The following is a 19,674-nucleotide window of genomic DNA, read 5'->3' as shown; positions in this document are numbered from 1 at the left end:
TTGCTCTGTTGGGTTTTGGACTTACCTGAGACCTATTATCCCTTTCTTCTTTCTTATTCGCTCTTTTAGAATGTCTATCCTATGCCTGTCCCACCATTGTATTTTACAAGCACATAACACGTTTGATTTCACAGGCTCACAGATGGTGGGGAATTTGCCCCAGGATGAATTGTACTTTGAGTCTCACCCATACCTGATTGATTTTTTAAAATTTTATGTATTTATTTATTTATTTTGAGAGCAAGAGAGTGAGTCTCACTCTGTCACCCAGGCTGGAGTGCACTGGTGGGATCTTGGCTCACTGCAACCTCCACCTCCCAGGTTCAAGTGACTCTCCTGCCTCAGCCTCCTGAGTAGCTGAATTACAGGTGCCTGCCATCATGTCCAGTTAATTTTTGTATTTTTAGTAGAGACAGGGTTTCATCATGTTGGCCAGGCTGGCCTTGAACTCCTGACCTCAAGTGATTCACCCACCTTGGCTTCCCAGAGTGTGGGATTACAGGCGTGATACACCACACCCAGCCACCCATATCTGATTTAGATGATAGATGAGACTCTGGACTTTAGACTTTTGAGTTGATGCTAGAATGAGTTTCTATTTGGGGCCATTGGGGTGGACTGAATGTATTTTGCATGTAAAAAGGACATGACTTTTGGGGGTTCAGGAGCCAAATGCTGTGGTCTGTTTGTGTTCCCCTAAAATTCATATGTTGAAACTTGATCCCCAACATGGTGGGGCCTTTGAGAAGTGATTAGGCCATGAGGGCTCCACTCTCAAGAATGGGGTTAGCGCCTTTATGAAAGAGGCCTGAGGGACTTGTGTTGCCCCTTCTGCCATGTTGAGAATACAGTGAGAAGGCGCCATCTTTGAAGCGGAGAGCGATGCCGGATCTACTGGGACCTGGATCTTGTACTTTCCGGCCTCCAGAACTGTGAGCAATAAATTTCTGTTGTTGGCCAGGCACGGTGGCCCACGCCTGTAATCTCAGCACGTTGGGAGCCGAGGCAGGCAGATCACCTGAGGTCAGGAGTTCGAGACCAGCCTGGCCAACAAAGCAAAACCCCATCTCTACTAAAAATACAAAATTAGCCGGGCATGGTGGCAGACACTTGTAATCCCAGCTACTTGGGAGGTTGAGGCAGGAGAATCACTTGAACCAGGGAGGTGGAGGTTTCAGTGGCCGAGATCACGCCACTGCACTCCAGCCTGGTGACAGAATTAGACTCCGTCTCAACAAAAAAAAAAAAAAAAAAAGATTCTGAATCTTTGGGAAGCCCTCTGGGCTGGGGATCGATTTGGGAGTCATGTTGTTCATAGTTGATGCGGTAGCTTGCAGAAGCCAAGGAAAGCCTACGCTTTCACAAAAAGTTTGGAAGAGTCAGTGTAAGGAAATCCAAAGTGGACCTAACTGTGGAGATGGGGGTCAGGGAAGGAGAGAGCTGGGGTGTGAAGTAGTGAAAATTAGAAAAGTTCCTGCTAAGTCCCTGACGCTACTAATGAGTGGTGATTGATTGATGAAGGCAGAGATTTCCGTTCTTGCCTGAGAGCTTCTAGTCTGTTGGGGAAGAAAAGATACACCAACAGCAGCTGGCTAGAAGGCCAGTTTCTTCTTTTTTTATTTTTATTTTTATTTTTTGAGACAGAGTCTCGCACTGTTGCCCAGACTGGAGTGCAGTGGCACGATCTTGGCTCACTGCAAGCTCCGCCTCCTGGGTTCACACCATTCTCCTGCCTCAGCCTCCTGAGTAGCTGGGACCACAGGCACCCACCACCACGGCCGGCTAATTTTTTTTTTTTTTTTGGAGACGGAGTCTTGCTCTGTGGCCCAGGCTGGAGTGCAGTGGTGCGATCTTGGCTCACTGCAAGCTCCGCCTCCCTGGTTCATGCCATTCTCCTGCCTCAGCCTCCCGAGTAGCTGGGACTACAGGCGCCCGCCACCACACCCGGCTAATTTTTTGTATTTTTCATAGAGATGGGGTTTCACCGTGTTAGCCAGGATGGTCTCGATCTCATGACCTCGTGATCCGTCCACCTCGGCCTCCCAAAGGGCTGGGATTACAGGCGTGAGCCACCGCGCCCGGCCTATGCCCGGCTAATTTTTTGTATTTTTAGTGGAGATGGGGTTTCACTGTGTTAGCCAGGATTGTCTCGATCTCCTGACCTTGTGATCTGCCTGCCGCAGCCTCCCTAAGTGCTGGGATTACAGGTGTGAGCCACCGCGCCCGGCCCTTTTGTATTTTTTTTGAGATGGAGCTCTTGTTGCCCAGGCTGTAGTGCAGTGGCACGATCTCGGCTCACTGCAACCTCCGCCTGCTGGGTTCAAGCAACTCTCCTGCCTCAGCCTCCGAGTAGCTGGGATTACAGGCACCCGCCACCATGCCTGGCTAACTTTTGTATTTTTAGTAGATACACGGTTTCACCATGTTGGCCAGGCTGGTCTCAAACTCCTGACCTGAGGTGATCCGCCTTCCTCGGCTTCCCAAAGTACTGGTATTACAGGCGTGAGCCACTGCACCCGGTGGAAGGCCAGTTTCTAAAGGTGTGTTGCAGAGTCCATGTCAGTTCTAGGAAGAATCAAGCAAGAGAAAAGTGTGCTTCTTTAGGACTAGTCAGGCAAGCGCAGCCTTGAGCCAGAAGGGAAAGGGCTTTGCAGGTAGGAGTGGGCAGGCAGCAAGATCGTGTGTCTGAGACAGTGTAGAGGGGACAGGCCAGAAGGAATGTCAGCTGAGCTGGGGAGGCGTCGCTGGGTATGATCCAGCGCTAGAGCCTGTCTCTCGCTGTGTCTGCCTCCTCTCACACAGCCCCCTCTTCTGTCCCTGGCTTCTCAGCATGAAACTCCCCCCAGCCACATGGTCACATTCCTCCGTGTCACTTTCCTCCATTCAGCACCCTCCGTACCCCTTCCTGCTCACTGGCCTCCCACCTGTGCTCCCAGACACAGTAACCTACATTTGCTTCCTGCATTCGCCTCCCCCTCCTGTGTGCTGGCTTCTGTCTCTTCCACAGAAAGTGTTCTCCCCAAGGTCCTCAGTGACTTCCTCAGCTTTGGGAGACCCCTCTGAGTCCTCTTCTGTGGCATTTGGTGCTGTTTATCATCCCTTCTGTGACTTTATTTTGACAGATGTACAGATTGGGAGATGGCACTACACAGCTGGGAAGTGGGGGTGAGGACCTGGGGGGGTGTGAGAGATGGCCAGGCTCCAGCCCAGAGGAGGAGCTGGAGATGGGTGGCCAGCGAACTGCCAGGAGGGAGGCCCCGAAGCCAGAGGAGAAGGGGATGGCACCATGTCAAGATCAGGAGGCCACATCGGAAGCAGCAGAGAGGGCACTCAACGCTTCCCCTGCAGGGGCTGTTGGCTCTCTTGATGAGAGGCTGGTGAGGACAGAGCTAGAGAAGTGGGTTGGAAAGTGAAGTGGGGACAAGGAAGCAGCACCGGATCCCTGCACAATTTAGGGAAGTTTTGCGGTGAAGAGGAACAGAGGTGGGGGCCTCTAAAGGGGTTTGGAAGCTCTTTTGTGTTTTTTTCAAGATGAGCTCTCCTCAATCATGCTTGTTCACTGGTAGAGGAGAAAGGATTCTCTGACAGTCGGAGGGGAGATGGAGTTCAGAACACAAATGAAGACTGTTTTTCCCTCTTTAGGGTGAAGGCAGAGGTGACAGGCGTTGCTATACAGAGCTTGTAGTTTTGATGGTGGGAATAAAGTCTCTGGCTTCCCTTCTGAGTGAAGTAGGAACCTCAGATATCATCTAATAGGACCCAGGCCTCGGTCTGAGGGCAGCAGCAAGAGTATTGAGGAGAGAGGAGGTTTGAAGTGTGCGAAGGGAAGGCTAACCGGATGACCTGGCCGCGTGGTTGCAGCACCTCTCACTGTTTGTGACAGTGCTGTGTAAAGTAAAACCCCCTGTCCAGTGGTGGGGCTGTTAATAGGGCTCAGGTGCAGGCATGTACAAGGCAGGCTATTAGTTTAGTTACCGGTAGAAGGTATCTGAGTTACCAGCAGCAAATCTGTACGGATTTGCAGCAACCTCACTTCTTGCCTGTTAAGAATTCGATCCGGGCACAAGGCAGAAAAAGAGACCGAGGCAAGTTTCAGGGCAGGAGTGGAAGTTCATTAAGAAGCTTTGGAAGGCCGGGCGCGGTGGCTCACGCTTGTAATCCCAGCACTTTGGGAGGCCAAGGCGGGCGGATCACAAGGTCAGGAGATCGAGACCACGGTGAAACCCCGTCTCTACTAAAAATACAAAAAATTAGCCGGGCGTGGTGGCGGGCGCCTGTAGTCCCAGCTACTCGGAGAGGCTGAGGCAGGAGAATGGCGTGAACCCGGGAGGCGGAGGTTGCAGTGAGCCGAGATCGCGCCACTGCACTCCAGCCTGGGTGACAGAGCGAGACTCCATCTCAAAAAAAAAAAAAAAAAAAAGGAAGCTTTGGAAAAGGAAAGAAAGGAGAAGTACACTTGGAGGAGACCCACGCAGGCACTGAGGTCCAGTGTGGTGTTTAACCTTGATCCTAGGACATTCTAGGACCAAGGCTGGCCCCTTTCCCATGCTTCTTCCCTCACAGTGAGCTGCCTGCATGCACAGTGCACTCCTTACCCTTGGGAGATGGGCACACACACAGTGTGTAGGAAGTTGTACGGATGCCCATCTGAGGCTTCCTTCCCTGTTCTGGTGATGTGCCCCCGGGAGGCCATGCTCTGCCATTTGGTCTCTTAATGTGCATGCTCAGGAAGGTGCATCTCCCTGGTGTCTGCATTCAATTAACACTTTCGTGCATCAGGTGTGGACCATCAGGAAATGGCCTCTCCCTGGCACCTAGTGGGTGGGGGAGAGCCCTCTCCTGCCCCGCTTGTGCCTCTCTAACTCCCTATAACAGTTTCAGCCAGGATTCCTGCTTTAGCAGGAGAGAATAACCCTTTCTGTGCCAAGCCACACCTTCCCTGCTCTGGCCACTGAGCTTGCATCTTCTGTCCACACCTTCACTTTCTTTGTTATGGCCCACTGGGGTTCTTTCCTTTTTCCTCACTTAGCAGATAATCTCTAGCCTCATCAGTTCCCAAGACTTTAGCAACAGCCTGCATGCTAATAGTGCTCACGTTTATCCACTTCCAATCTGTGATCTAAACTCTACTTTTATTCTTTTGTGTGGTTTTAACTAATGCAACTAGAGAGACTAAAGCAACTTCATCCTGGTTTCTAATTCACCGTGTTCACTTCTGATTAATTCCAGTTCTGGGAAGGACTCCAAGATTTCCAGTTTGTCTATTATTCCTTGTGTAAGAGTACATATTTACCATAAATCCTGCCCTGGGGTCAAACAATCTTGATGTTATTGTACTTCAGTTGTCCAGTGTGTCCCTTCTGAACCACCCTTCCCTACAGTATACAAGCCATGGGGGTACTGGCACCAGGATCCACCATCTGGCCTCACTGCCACCCGAGACACAGATGTAGCTTCTTTTCCTAGGTCTCTAAATGTTTCTAAGGGGATATGTTCTTCTCTATGTGACAATGCATTGTGTAAAGCTGTGGTGGTAAAAACAGTGTCATACATGTGGGACAACATAGATCAATATCACAAGCAGCTAAAAGAGAAATTGGTCTTCACAAAAATTAAAAACATGTGCTTCCAAGGACACAACTCAAGACAACTGGGTGGACACTGTGGCTCACACCTATAAGCCCAGCACTTTGGGAGGCCAAGGCGGGTGGATCACTTGAGGTTGGGAGTTTGAGACCAGCCTGGCCAACATGGTGAAACCCTGTCTCTACTAAAAGAAATACAAAAATTAGCTGGGCGTGGTGGTGCGTGCCTGTAATCCCAGCTACTCGGGAGGCTGAGGCAGGAAAATTGCTTGAAACCGGGAGGCAGAGGTTGCAGTGAGCTGAGATTGAGTCACTGCACTCCAGCTTGGGCGACAGAGTGAGACTCCATCTCAAAACAAACAAACAAAAAAGATAGACAAATAACCAAACTTTAAAATGGTAAGATACACAGATGGCCAACAGCATATGAAAAGATGCTCAATGCCATTAACCGTTAGGGACACACAAATCAAAACCACAATGAGACTCTACTTCAGACTCATTAGGATGGCTGTAATCAAAAAGAGAGAGGCCAGGCATGGTGGCTTACACGTGTAATCCCGGCACTTTGGGAGGCCAAGGCAGGAGGATTGCTTGAGCCCAGGAATTCGACACGAGCCTGGGCAACATAGTGTGACCCTGCCTCTGCCAAAAATGAAAATGACAGACAATAGCACGTGTTGGCGCAGATGCAGAGTGGGAACACACATTGCAGGTGGGAATGTAAAATGGTCACCCAGTTGGAAACAGCATGCAGCTCCTCAGAAGGTTAAACAGAGTTTATGTTTAATACGCTTATTAAGATAAACATAGTGTAATACATTAAAAAAAAACACAGTATTAATTCTACTCATAGATATGTACCCAGAAATGAAAACATGTCATGAATACAAAGAAGGAAAAAAAGGGCGGGGAGGGTGGGAAGAGGGAGGAGCGGGAAAGATAACTATGGGGTACTGGGCTTAATACCTGGGTGATGAAATTATCTGTACAACAGACCCCCATGACACGTATTTACCTATGCAACAAACCTTCACATGTATCCCCAAAACCTAAAATTAAAGTTAAAAAAGAACGGCCGGGCCCAGTGGCTCATGCCTGTAATCCCAGCACTTTGGGAGGCCGAGGCGGGTGGATCACCTAAGGTCAGGAGTTTGAGACCAGCGTGGCCAACATGGTGAAACCCCATCTCTACTAAAAATACAAAAAGTAGCCAGGCATGGTGATGGGTGCCTGTAATCCCAGCTACTCAGGAGGCTGAGGCAGGAGAATGGCTTGAATGAGAGAGGCAGAGATTGCAGTGAGCTGAGATCACACCACTGCACTCCAGGCTGGGCAACAAGGTGAGACTCTGTCGCAAAAAAGAAAAAAAAAAGAAAACATGCCCACACAAAAACTTGTACACAATGCTCATAGCCCCATTATTCATAATAGCCAAAAAAATGGACATAACCCAATGTCCATCAGTCCATGAACTGACATGTAAAATGTGATATAGCAAAACAATGGAATGTTATTCAGCAATAAAAAGAAAGTGCAGATCTGGCATGATGGCTCACGCCTGTAATCCCAGCACTTTGGGAGGCTGAGGCAGGTGTATCACCCAAGGTCAGGTGTATCACCCAAGGTCAGGCGTTCGAGACCAGCCTGGCTAACATGGCAAAACCCCGTCTCTACTAAAAATACAGAAATAAGCCGGGTGTGATGGTGGGCGCCTATAGTCCCAGCTACTTGGGAGGCAGGAGAAACACTTGAACCCAGGAGGCGGAGGTTGCAGTGAGCCAACATCGCACCATTGCACTCCAGCCTCGGCGACAGAGCAAGACTCTGTCTCATTAAAAAAGAAAAAAAAAGTGCAGACTACATAAATCTAAAGAGACAGTAAATTAATATTTGCCTGGGAGTGGGGTGGCCGTGTACCATGTATTTAAAGTGTGCAACTCATTGGTTTTTAGTATATTCAGAGTTGTGTAACTATCAGCACAATTTTAGAATATTTTCATCACCTGGCAAAAAAAAAATCAAAAAATCCATACCCATTAATAGTCGCTGTCCTTTCTCTCCCAACCTTTCCCCACCCAGCTTTCTGTGGATTCGGCTATTCTGGATATTTCACATAAATGGAAACACAATTATGTGGTCTTCTGTGACTGCAGTTTCTTTTACTTAGCGTAATGTTTTCAAGGTTCATCCATGTCATAGCGTGTCTCAGTATTTCATTTCTTTTTACTGTATGGATAATATCACACTTTATGCATTCGTACAGTTTCTCTACCTCCTTCCCAACTCGTCTCTTTTTTATTGTAGGTGTGAAGTGGTGTCTTCGGTAGTTTTGACTTGCATTTCCCAATGGCTAATGATATGGAGCATCTTGTCATGTGCTTGGTGGTCATTTATATGTCTTCTTTGGAGAACTGTCTATTCAGATCATTTTTGTATATGGGCTGAGGTAGGGAACCAGATTCATTCTTTTACATGTGGATATTCAGTTGTCCCAGTACCATTTGTTGAAAAGATTATTATTTCCCCACTAATTTGTGTTGACACCCTTGTTGAAAATGAGTTGACCATTTCTGGTCCCTCAGTTCTATTCCATTGAACTAGATGTCTTTGCTTACACCATCTTGATTACTGTAGCTTTCTTTTTTTAAAGTTAAAAAGTTTATAAAGTAGAAGTGGGGCTCAGGCTCGTCTGGTTGCCTAGGCTCGTCTGGACCCCTGGCTGCAAGTGATCCTCCCGCCTCAGCCTCCCAAAGTGCCGGAATTACAGGCGTGAGCCTCTGGGGCCTGGCTGCAATTGATTTTTGTTTATTGATCTTGTATCCTGCAACTTTGCTATGAGTTCTAACCTTGTTCTTAGTCCTAGTAGTTGTTTAGTGGATTCCTTAGAGTTTTCTATATACCAGGTCATGTCATCTGCAAACAGAAATAGTCGTACTTCTTCCTTTCCAATCTGGATGCCTTTTATTTCATCTTATTGCCTCATTGCCCTGGCGAGAGCCTCCAGAACAATGTTGACTAGAAATGACAAGGGCCCATGCTCATCTTGTTCCTGATTTAGGGGAAAGCTTTTATCTTTCACCTTTAAGTCTGATGTTCGTTGTGGGTTTTTCATAGATGCCCTTCATCAGGTTGAGGAGGTTCCCCTCTATTCCTAGTTTTTATGTTATTATACTTTTAAATAACAGCAGCAGAGCCTGTAAGAAGATACGAATAAATACACGGAGAGAGGTTTGCAGTTGATTAAGCGGGGGGAAGAGTTTACTTCATTCAGCGTGAATCTGATCTCTGTGAGTAGGAGGATGTGCTAGTTGAACAATTTTTTTTTTTTTTAAATAGACGGTGAGGTGGGTGGATCACGAGGTCAGGAGTTCAAGACCAGCCTGGCCAAGATAGTGAAACCCCGTCTCTACTAAAAATACAAAAAATTAGCCAGGCAAGGTGGCGGGTGCATGTAATCCCAGCTACTCTGGAGGCTGAGGCAGGTGAATCGCTTGAACCTAGGATGCGGAGGTTGCAGTGAGCAGAGATCGTGCCACTGCACTCTAGCCTGGGCGACAGAGCAAGACTCCATCTCAAAAAATAAATAAATAAAAATAAAAATAGAGACAGGGTCTTGCTATATTGTCCAGGCTGATCTTGAGCTCCTGGACTCAAACCATCCTCCTACCTTTGCCTCCCAAAGTGCTGGGATTACAGATGTGAGTCACTGCCCCCAGCCTGAACAAACTTTGTAAGATGCAGGCTATTGTGCAAAATTTTAGTACCGTAAAAAATCTCACCTTATTTGATCAAATATACCTTTATCTTTAGGCATATGTCTATTTTCACCTACTTATAACTTACACTTTTGATTACTTTTGGTTGTCTTTTTACTCTTGTTCTAATTATCTTTTTTTTTTTTTTTTTTTTTGTGACAGAGTCTCGCTCTGTCGCCAGGCTGGAGTGCAGTGGCGTGATCTTGGCCCACTGCAACCTCCACCTCCCAGGTTCAAGCGATTCTCCTGCCTCAGCTTCCTGCGTAGCTGGGACTACAGGTGCCCACCACCATGCCTGGCTAATTTTTGTATTTTTAGTAGAGACAAGGTTTCACTATGTTGGCCAGGATGGTCTCAATCTCTTGACCTCGTGATCTGCCCGCCTCGGCCTTCCAAAGTGCTGGGATTACAGCGTGAGCCACCACGCCTGGTCCTAATTATCTTTTATTGTACAGATGCATTTTATTTTCATCAGAGTACATTCATCTTGATTGAGATATTTTACAGTAGTTAATTTCTCTTCCCATGCTGGCTGGGCGTGATGGCTCACGCCTGTAATCCCAGCACTTTGGGAGACCAAAGCAGGCAGATCACCTGAGGTCAGGAGTTTGAGACCAGCCTGGCCAACATGGTGAAACCCCATCTCTACTAAAAATACAAAAATTAGCTGGACGTGGTGGCACACGCCTGTAATATCAGCTACTCGGGAGGCTGAGGCAGGAGAATTGCTTGAACCTGGGAGGCAGAGATTGCAGTGAGCCAAGATCGCACCACTGCACTCCAGCCTGGGTGATAGGGCAAGACTCCCATCTCAAAAAAAAAAAAAAAATTATCTTCCCACTATAGTAAGAAAGTAACAGTGTTTTATGACTTGGAAAGTATCTTCATATAAAATCTTATTTGAATCTCCCAAAATATAGCAGAGATGATCCCCATTTTACAGATTAAAATATGAATACTAGAAATGTTTGAATCATTTGTCAGGATATTGGCAGCAGAGCAGGGGCTAAGGGCATGCTGTCTTTTTAAGGCATTTCATATTAATTTTTGTATTTATATACAAAAATTATACAATCCTTGACTCCTTGACTTCGTCGAACATACGACATTCAAACATATCATTAGGGTGGAGGAGAATCCAGGGATAGCTTGCTACTGTATTCATTTCTTATGGCTGCCATAACAAGTTACTACAAACTGGGTGGCTTAAGACAAATTTATTCCATCACAGTTCTAGGGGCCATAATTCCAAAATCAAGATGTCAGCTTGGTTCCAAAGACAAGGGATTGTTGCTTCTTGGAGGCTCAGAAGGGGCTGTTACTCCATGCATCTCTCCTGGCTGGATGGGTGGCTGCCGGCAGTCCTTGGCATCTCTTGGCTTGCAGCTGTCCAAGTCCAGTCCCTGCTTCTGTCTGCACCTGGCTGTGTCTGGATTAAGGGCACACCCTATTCCACTATGGCCTCATCTTAGTGACATCTTAAATACTTCTGCAAAGATCCTAATTCCAAACAAGGTTACCTTACAGGTACCATGGTTAGGACTACAATGTATCTTTTTATTATTATCATCTTTTAAAGAGATAGGGTGTCACACTGTCATGTAGGCTGGAGTGCAATGGCACAATCGTAGCTCATGCAGCCTCAACCCCCTAGGGCCTAGCGATCCACTCATCTCAGCTTCTCGAATAGCTGGGACTACAGATGTGTGCCACTATGTCGGGCTAAGTTTTTAATTTTTTGGAAAGATGGGGGTCTCACTGTGTTGCCCGGGCTGGTCTTGAACTCCTGGCCTCAAGCAGTCCTCCTGCCTTGGCCTCCCAAAGTGCTGGGATTACAGCATGAGCCTCCAGGCCTAATGTATCTTTTGAGGGGGCACAGTTCAGCCCATAGCAGCCACTAACAGAGTTCTCTTCTGTCCTCACTCCCCAACCAGGCGCCCCTTTAGACAATGGCCCTCGTGTCTGCCGATTCCCGCATTGCAGAACTTCTCACAGAGCTCCATCAGCTGATCAAACAAACCCAGGTAAAAAGTCACCACCCTCCATTCCCAGATAGGAACATGGGCTTTGATGCTGAGCTGTGAAGTGGGGGTGGCATTTGTGTTCAGAGAGATTGGACACACAGGAACCAAAATGATGTAACAAAAGTGAGAGGAGGGGAATTTGGTGTATGGCTACCATTCCTGTTGGATTTTCTACCATGTACAGGATTTCATGATTCATTTTGTTTGACAGCTATCCTGAGATAGAATTCACATGCCATACAATGCACCCATTTAAAGTGTATAATCCAGTGGTTTTTCGCAGCTCACAAAATTGTGCAACCATTACCACGATCAATTTCAGAATATTTTTAGCACCCAACAAAAATGCCCCATGTCTTTTCCTTCCACCCTATTAATCCAGGCAAACAAAAACATTCTTTTTTTTTTTTTTGAGACAGAGTCTCGCTGTGTCACCTAGGCTGGAGTGCAGTGGCGCGATCTCGGCTCACTGCAAGCTCCACCTCCTGGGTTCAAGTGATTCTCCTGCCTCAGTCTCCCTAGTAGCTGGGATTACAGCTACTATATATATCCAGCTAATTGTTTTTGTATTTTTAGTAGAGATGGGGTTTTGCCATGTTGGCTATCTCTACTAAAAATACAAAAATTAGCTAGGCATGGTGGCGGATGCCTATAATCCCAGCTACTCGGGAGGCTGAGGCAGGACAATCACTTGAATTCGGGAGGTGGAGGTTGCAGTGAGCTGAGATGGCGCCATTGCACTCCAGCCTGGGCGACAAAGCAGGACTCCACCTCAAAAAAAAAAAAAAAAAGAAAAAGAAAAAGCCATTTTTCCCCTATTTGATATCTTTTCTTTCACAGATACAAGGGAGATGTGTATTGGTGCCTGTAGCTCACTGCAGGCTATCGGGCATGCTCTGCCACATTTTGCCCACGATAATCAGGGTTTATAGCTACACGAGGATCAGTTTGCTGGCAGTTGTGCACCACACAGCCAGGAAGGAGTAGATCCCAGAAATTCCTTCCCAAATGGTATCCTTTTTAGACATAACCTGGAGAGTAAGAGTCAGAAGATGCTGGCACTTGTTGCTACGTGAAAGATGCCAGTCTGAAAGGTTATGTGCTGTCTATTCCAACTGTAAACGAAAAGCAAAACTAGAGAGTGAAAGGATAAGCGATAGCCAGGGCCTTGGGAGAGATAGGATGAAAGGGATGGATAGGTGGAGCACAGAGGATTTTAGGGGGTGGAACTCTTCTGCAGGGTGCCGTGATGGTAGGCACACAACATGATGCGTTGTCCAAACCCATAGAACTGCAGAACACATGGAGTAAACCATCTTGGGGATGGATGTAGTTAATTATCTAATAGTGTTGGCTCATCAGTTGTTACAAACACATCACACTAATGCAAGATGTTAACAATAGGGGAGACTGCAGGGCAGAGCAGGTATACGTACGGGAACTCTGTGCCATCAGCTCAGCTTTTCTGTAAACCAAAACTGCTCTAAGAAGAGTTTATCCATAAAATACATTGTAAAATAAAGGAAAAAAGGGCCAGAAGTGGTAACTCATGCCTGTAATCCCAGCATGTTGGGAGGCTGAGGCAGGTGGATCACCTGAGGTCAGGAGTTCGAGACCAGTCTGGCCAAATGGTGAAACTCCATCTCTACTAAAAATTAGCCAGGCGTGGTAGTACATGCTTGTAATCCCAGCTACTAGGGTGGCTGAGGCAGGAGAATCGCTTGAACCTGGGAAGCGGAGGTTGCAGTGAGCCGAGATCACCCCACTGCACCCCAGCCTGGGCGACAAGAGCAAAACTCGGTCTCAAAAAAATAAATAAAGGAAAAAAAAGATACTGGCAGATTACGCATTCCATTCAGTCATCCACAGTTAGATCAGTTTATCATCGTCCCATACAATCAGGGTGTCCCTCAGACAGCTGCTGCCGAGTTCCCAGACTCCCATCTCACCCGTCAGCTTCCAAAAGCAGGCATGGTCCTGACAGACACAGAGCTTCGCCCTTTCAGGCACCTGGTATAACTGACCCAAGAGATGGCATTCTCTCTCTCTGAGCCTCTCTTGGGGTATGAATACAATATTGGATTTCCCTCATTGCATAACCCATTTAATCTGTTCTGTTAACTCAGCTGCTATTTTTTCTCTCCATTTGTGATTGGTTTTCACTCAAACTTTTCCACCTTTGGAAGGGATGTTAGCTTTGGCCACTGTACCTGGTCCAGATTGCAGTGGCAGCAGTGCTAGTCTAGCAAGTGTCCCCCCCGACCCCAATCCATTCCGTTTATATAGGGTGGGATCACACGGGTATAGACTATCGGCTTTCTCGAGCACTAGGCAGCTGTGTTCACTGTTAACCTCATTTTGCAGGTTGTGGCAAAGGCACAACCCACCCATCAGGCACTTAAAAATTCTCACATAAAGGCTAAAAAGCATAGTCATAATTTCTTTCTTAGGAACTATCTCAGTTTCCAGCATCTGCAGTTGCAGCTCTGCTCCCAGGACCACTGATATGGGAGGAATTGCACCAATGTTCTTCCCCACCCCTTCGTCTCCACATCAATTGATCATACCTGTATGTGTCAATTTCTGGACTCCGAATTCTGTTCTCTTGATCTATATGCCAGTACCACACCATCGTGATTACCGTAGCTTCGTAATAAATTTTGAAATTGGGAAGTGTGAGTTCTCCAACTTTTTTTTTTTCCCAAGATTGGGGATAATCTGGGTCCCCTGAATTTCCATATAATTTTAGGATGAACTTCTCAATTTCTGCAAAGAAGTCAATTAGGATTTTGATGGGGATTGTATTGACTGTATAGATTGATTTGTCTCTTTGATAAAGGACTGTCATTAAAGATATCACTTATGATTTAACTTTAATGCCTTCTTTTTTTTTTTTTTTTTTTTAAGTCTCACACTCTGTCGCCCAGGCTGGAGTGCAGTGACGTGATCTCAGCTCACTGCAACCTCCGCCTCCTGGATTCAAGCAATTCTTCCACCTCAGCCTCCCGAATAGCTAGGACTATAAGCACAGGCTACAATGCCTGGCTAATTTTTGTATTTTTAGTAGAGATGGGGTTTCATCATGTTGGCCAGGCTGGTCTTGAACTCCTGATCTCAAGTGATCTGCCCACTTTGGCCTCCCAAAGTGCTGGGATTATAGGCTTAAGCTACTGCGCTGGGCCCTTTAATGCCTTTTATAATGCTTTTGCATTAGTCAAAGGAGAAAATCATCTAGAACTCCTGAATTTGGATTTAGAAAATGAGGGCTATGGCCGGGTGCCCTTGCCTGTAATCGCAGCACTTTGGGAAACCGAGGCAGGTGGATTATGAGGTCAGGAGTTCAAGACCAGCCTGGCCAAGATGGCGAAACCCTGTCTCTACTAAAAATACAAAAAATTAGGCCGGGTACAGTGGCTTATGCCTGTAATCCCAGCACTTTGGGAGGCCGAGGTGGGCGGATCACGAGGTCAGGAGATCGAGATCATCCTGGCTAAGACAGTGAAACCCCATCTCTACTAAAACTACAAAAAATTAACCAGGCGTGGTGGCGGGCACCTGTAGTCCCAGCTACTCGGGAGGCTGAGGCAGGAGAATGGTGTGAACCCGGGAGGCGGAGCTTGCCGTGATCCGAGATTGTGCCACTGCACTCCAGCCTGGACGACAGAGCAAGACTCTGTCTCAAAAAAAAAAAAAAAAAAAGCCAGGTGTGGTGCCGCACGCCTGTAATCCCAGCTACTCAGGAGGCTGAGGCAGAGAATTGCTTGAACCTGGGAGGCGGAGGTTGCAGTGAGCCGAGATCATGCCACTGCACTCCAGCCTGGGCAATAGAGCGAGACTCTGTCTCAAAAAAAACAAAAAGAAAATGAGGGCCATATTTTGGGGATGGGGACTTTGGCCTGGCTCGCAGGGTACCACAGCAGCACAAAGGGCCACCGTCATGTCCTGCTGCTCTTTTCCTTACAGGAAGAGCGTTCGCGGAGCGAACACAACTTAGTGAACATCCAGAAGACCCATGAGCGGATGCAGACAGAGAACAAGAGTGAGTAGCTGGGCTCAGGAGAGAAAGGGGATGAGATGGGGCTGGGGTGAGTATGGCCAAGACTGGGACCAAGGTGGTCATTGTATTCAAAATAGATTTGCATGTATCTGCATATTCCAAAATGCAGCAGGAGGGACAGCTCTCTGTTAATCTGGGTGACCTAAAGAACTAAAATCCCTCCGCTCTGAGGATTCGAAAGGCAGTGAAATGAGGCTGCATCTAGGGAACCTTGCCCTTAGAGCGCACAAGCACCCCAGTTAGCTGGTGTTTTCTAGAAAGGAGCTTCCTTCCCAGGCGGCCCCTGCATCTGCCCTGAGGCCCTCAGGTGGTCGGATCCTGGGGCTGGGGCTTTCTTATTCTGGGTAACTCTGAGAATTGTGTTTTCTTGGGTCCTGACAAATATTTACTGTGTGTGTCATGATGGGGAAAAGGTAAGACAGTCCTCTCGCAGATGTAGGGATGGCATTTGTACCATATGGAAATGCGCACTCGTGGAGCCTGGGGGCATCCGCCTCCAGGCGAGCATTCCTGGGAGCATTTCTGAGCCAGCAGAGCTCTGACTGCAGCTACGGGCTCTCTGTGCCTCCATGAGTGTGATTCCGCTGCGTGGAAGCAGCGCCATGCTACTGTACCTGCCCTGGCCCTGCCTCCTTATCCCTGTGTTTCCTCTGCAGTTTCTCCCTATTACCGGACAAAGCTGCGTGGCCTCTACACAACCGCCAAGGCTGATGCAGAGGCTGAGTGCAAGTGAGTACCGTGCACCCACTCCATCGCCGCTCCCTCCTTTCCTGGGGGCTGGGCTGCAGGCACATTTGGACCAAGTCTCCAGCCTGCCTTCCTCCCATGGATAAGCTGATTGCTTCTGCCAGCCTCTCCCTTGGGTCCCGCATTCCCTGGCCCACTGCCAGGCCCACTCTTGCAGTTACCTCTGCTCTAACGCCTTTACAGAAGGCAGCCAGGCGTGAGTCAACACTGCCATTTACTGGCTCTATGACCTTGGCAGAGTCATTAAAATAGGGATATCAGGGGCTGGGTAGCTCAGATCTGTAATCACAGCATTACAGAGGTGATTGGGAGGCTGAGGTTAGAGGATCACTTGAACCCAGGTGTTTGAGACCAGCTTGGGCAACAAAGTGAGACTTTGTCTCTACAAAAAGTTTTTTAATTAGCTGAGCATGGTGGCATGTGTCTGTAAGCTTGGCTGGGAAGTCATACCCAGATGACCTGAAGGTTTTGTGGTTCTGAGATGGAGAAGTTTCACTTCCAGAAAACTGCTGCTTTTAAAATGATCTTAAGGCCGTGCAGGCACAGTGGCCCATGCCTGCAATCCCGAGGTGGGTGGATCACCTGAGGTTGGGGGTTTGAGACCAGCCTGGCTAGCATAGCGAAACCCCATCTCTACTAAAAATACAAAAATTAGCCAGATGTGGTGGCGCACGCTACTTAGGAGGCTGAGGCAGGAGAATCCTTTGAACCCAGGAGGCGGAGGTTGCAGTGAGCTAAGATCGCGCCACTGCACTCCAGCCTGGGCAACAGAGCAACGCTCTGCCTCAAAAAAAAACCCAAAAACTAAAATAAAAAAATGATCTAAAAGCACTGTTTCCGGCCGGGCGCGGTGGCTCACGCCTGTAATCCCAACACTTTGGGAGGCCGAGGCGGGCGGATCACGAGGTCAGGAGATTTGAGTCCATGGTGAAACCCCGTCTCTACTAAAAATACAAAAAATTAGCCATGCGCGGTGGCGGGCGCCTGTAGTCCCAGCTACTCCGGAGGCTGAGGCAGGAGAATGGCGTGAACCCAGGAGGCGGAGCTTGCAGTGAGCCAAGATCGCGCCACTGCACTCCAGCCTGGGCGACAGAGCGAGACTCCGTCTCAAAAAAAAAAAAAAACAAAAAAACACTGTTTCCTTGAATCTCTACAGTGGAACTGCAGTAACTTTAGGAACTTGAACATTACATTCCTCTCCTTTGAGAACACACTGGTTCTGAAGTCTGGCTGTGCCTAGAGGCTCTGTTTATTTGGGGTGGAGCTCCAACATTGGTATTAACTATCTGACATTTCCTCACTAGTAGGATTTAGGCTTTACACTTTTGGCACAGAAGAGATGTCTCTGGTGGGTCATATTAGACGGCACAGGATGCTGTCTGTGCCATTGGTTAAAGTGGTATTTTCCACGTTTCTCTTGTATCAGATTACTGCTATTTTCCATTATGTGATTGATTGACTGATTGTTGATTGATTAAGACAGGGTCTCACTCTGTCATCCAGGCTGGAGTGGAGTGGCATGATCATGGCTCACTGCAGCCTCAAACTCCTGGGCTCAAGTGATCCTCCTGCCTCAGCCTCCTGAGTAGCTGGGACTATAGGCGCATGCCACCACCCCGCCTAATTTTTGTATTTTTTGTAGAGATGGGGTTTCGCCATGTTGTCCAGGCTGGTCTTGAACTCCTCAGCTCAAGCGATCCACCCACCTCGGCCTCCCAAAGTGCTGGGATTACAGGTGTGAGCCTCTGCACCTGGCCTCCATTGCATAATTAATAAGTGTCTTGTGGGGAGATACTTTTGAGACTGTAACTATCCCATTCATATCAAACACACTAGTTTTAGCATCCATTTATGATTTGTGCATGAAACAATTGAGATTTTTTAAACTTCCCCCAGGAGATTCTGATGCCCACCAAGATTTGAAAGCCACTTCAGTAACACGTCACAGAAGACAGTTTAGGACAGGCTATATAAAACTGTATCCTCTACACAGGCCTGGCAGCAGTGATGAGACTCTCAGAGTTCCCTTTGGCCCTGTGGCTCTTGCTCCTTCTCTGCTTTCTGGGGTCCCAGTGCTCACAGCCTGAGGTGGCACTGGCTGGGCCATCCCTGCATCGTATGCAGCAGGCAAGCTGTTCCCTGTCCCTGCGTTGGTTTGGCTGCCCTTGGCCTACCTCCATCTTCTGGCCCTGGCCTGGGGAGGTCCATGAGTCACATGCCCTGGGGCGCCCCCAGACACCTCCTGAGATGCTGCATCACGCCCAGTTCCTGTGCATCTCCCTCCTGCCACACAAAGGTCTTTAGAACTCCAGATCATTCAGAAAGGCTTGCCAGAGGAATGGACTGGGGTTTGCCGTGGTATTGGAGGAAAATAAAATGACCCAAAGTGGAGTTTGTGCTGCTGACTACTGTGGAAATATATACTTTTTTTGAAACTGAGTTTTGCTCTGTCACCCAGGCTGGAGTGCAGTGGCACGATCTCGGCTCACTGCAAGCTCTGCCCCCAAGGTTCAAGTGATTCTCTTGCCTCAGCCTCCCAAGTAACTGTGATTACAGAAGCCCACCACCACGCTGGGCTAATTTTTGTATTTTTAGTAGAGAAGGAGTTTCTCTATGTTGGCCAGGCTATGAACTCCTGACCTCAAGTGATCCTCCTGCCTTGCCTCAGCCTCCTAAAGTGCGGAGATTACAGGCGTGAGCCACCACACCCAGCCCCGCTGCTCTTTGGGAAGATTCCCTGAGATTTAGGATGAAGGAGCCTGATTCCAGCCAAGTTCTGTGTTTGCTTCTGCTGGGTTCTTTGGGTTCCTGCCACCCTGGAATCCCCATGAACTAACTTCACAGAGGCTTCCTGGGGCTGCAAGGCCATGTAGGGGTCTGTCTTTGGGTACAGCCTTTCAGAAAGGATGAGTTCCTTCCACCCAGTTCTGCTCTGGGCCAGCACCTCTCGCCAGAGTCTCCCCTCCTTTTGCATGACCCTCGGGCAGACCTGAGTCCCCCTCTCCTCATTTCGGGAGGTTCCAGCAGCCTTTCTGCAGGGTTTGCCAAAGGCAGCTTGCCTGTGTCCTTTCCTCTCTGGGATCCTGTGTTCTCTTAGTTTTTGGCCTGCTGCTTTCTACTACCTTGTTTTTTATGTTCTTAAGACTAAGAAACACATACTGAAGATTTCTAGTTTTCTTTTTTTTTTTTTTTTTGGAGATGGAGTTTCGTTCTTTTTGCCCAGATTGGAGTGCAATGACACGATCTCGGCTCACTGCAACCTCTGCCTCCCAGTTTCAAGCGATTCTCTTGCCTCAGCCTCCCAAGTAGGTGGGATTACAGTTACAGACGCTCGCCACCACACCTGGCTAAGTTTCGTATTTTTAGTACAGACAGGGTTTCGCCATGTTGGTCAGGCTGGTCTTGAACTCCTGACCTCAGGTGATCCACCCTCCTCGGCCTCCCAAAGTGCTGTGATTACAGGCGTGAACCACCACACGCGGGCAGATTTCTAGTTTTCACCG

At 48.0% G+C, this 19,674-nt stretch overlaps 1 protein-coding gene across 5 annotated transcripts in view; it reads left to right on the top strand.

Annotated features, from left to right (window-relative positions):
* Nucleotides 1-19,674, top strand: part of SGF29 (SAGA complex associated factor 29) — a 44,390-nt gene that overhangs the window by 19,186 nt on the left and 5,530 nt on the right. For all 5 annotated transcript variants that reach the window (XM_055298312.2, XM_055298313.2, XM_055298314.2 and 2 more), the window contains exons 2-4: nucleotides 11,278-11,367; nucleotides 15,331-15,406; nucleotides 16,081-16,153. In XM_055298312.2, coding sequence (XP_055154287.1) covers nucleotides 11,293-11,367; nucleotides 15,331-15,406; nucleotides 16,081-16,153 — 224 coding nt within the window. In that variant the 5' untranslated portion in view covers nucleotides 11,278-11,292. The remainder of the gene's footprint in view (nucleotides 1-11,277; nucleotides 11,368-15,330; nucleotides 15,407-16,080; nucleotides 16,154-19,674) is intronic.

Source organism: Symphalangus syndactylus, chromosome 11, assembly GCF_028878055.3.
Source record: "Symphalangus syndactylus isolate Jambi chromosome 11, NHGRI_mSymSyn1-v2.1_pri, whole genome shotgun sequence".
NCBI classification, from domain to species: Eukaryota; Metazoa; Chordata; class Mammalia; order Primates; family Hylobatidae; genus Symphalangus; species Symphalangus syndactylus.
Note: the sequence above shows the minus strand (reverse complement) of the source record. Positions and strands in the feature narration are given on the sequence as shown.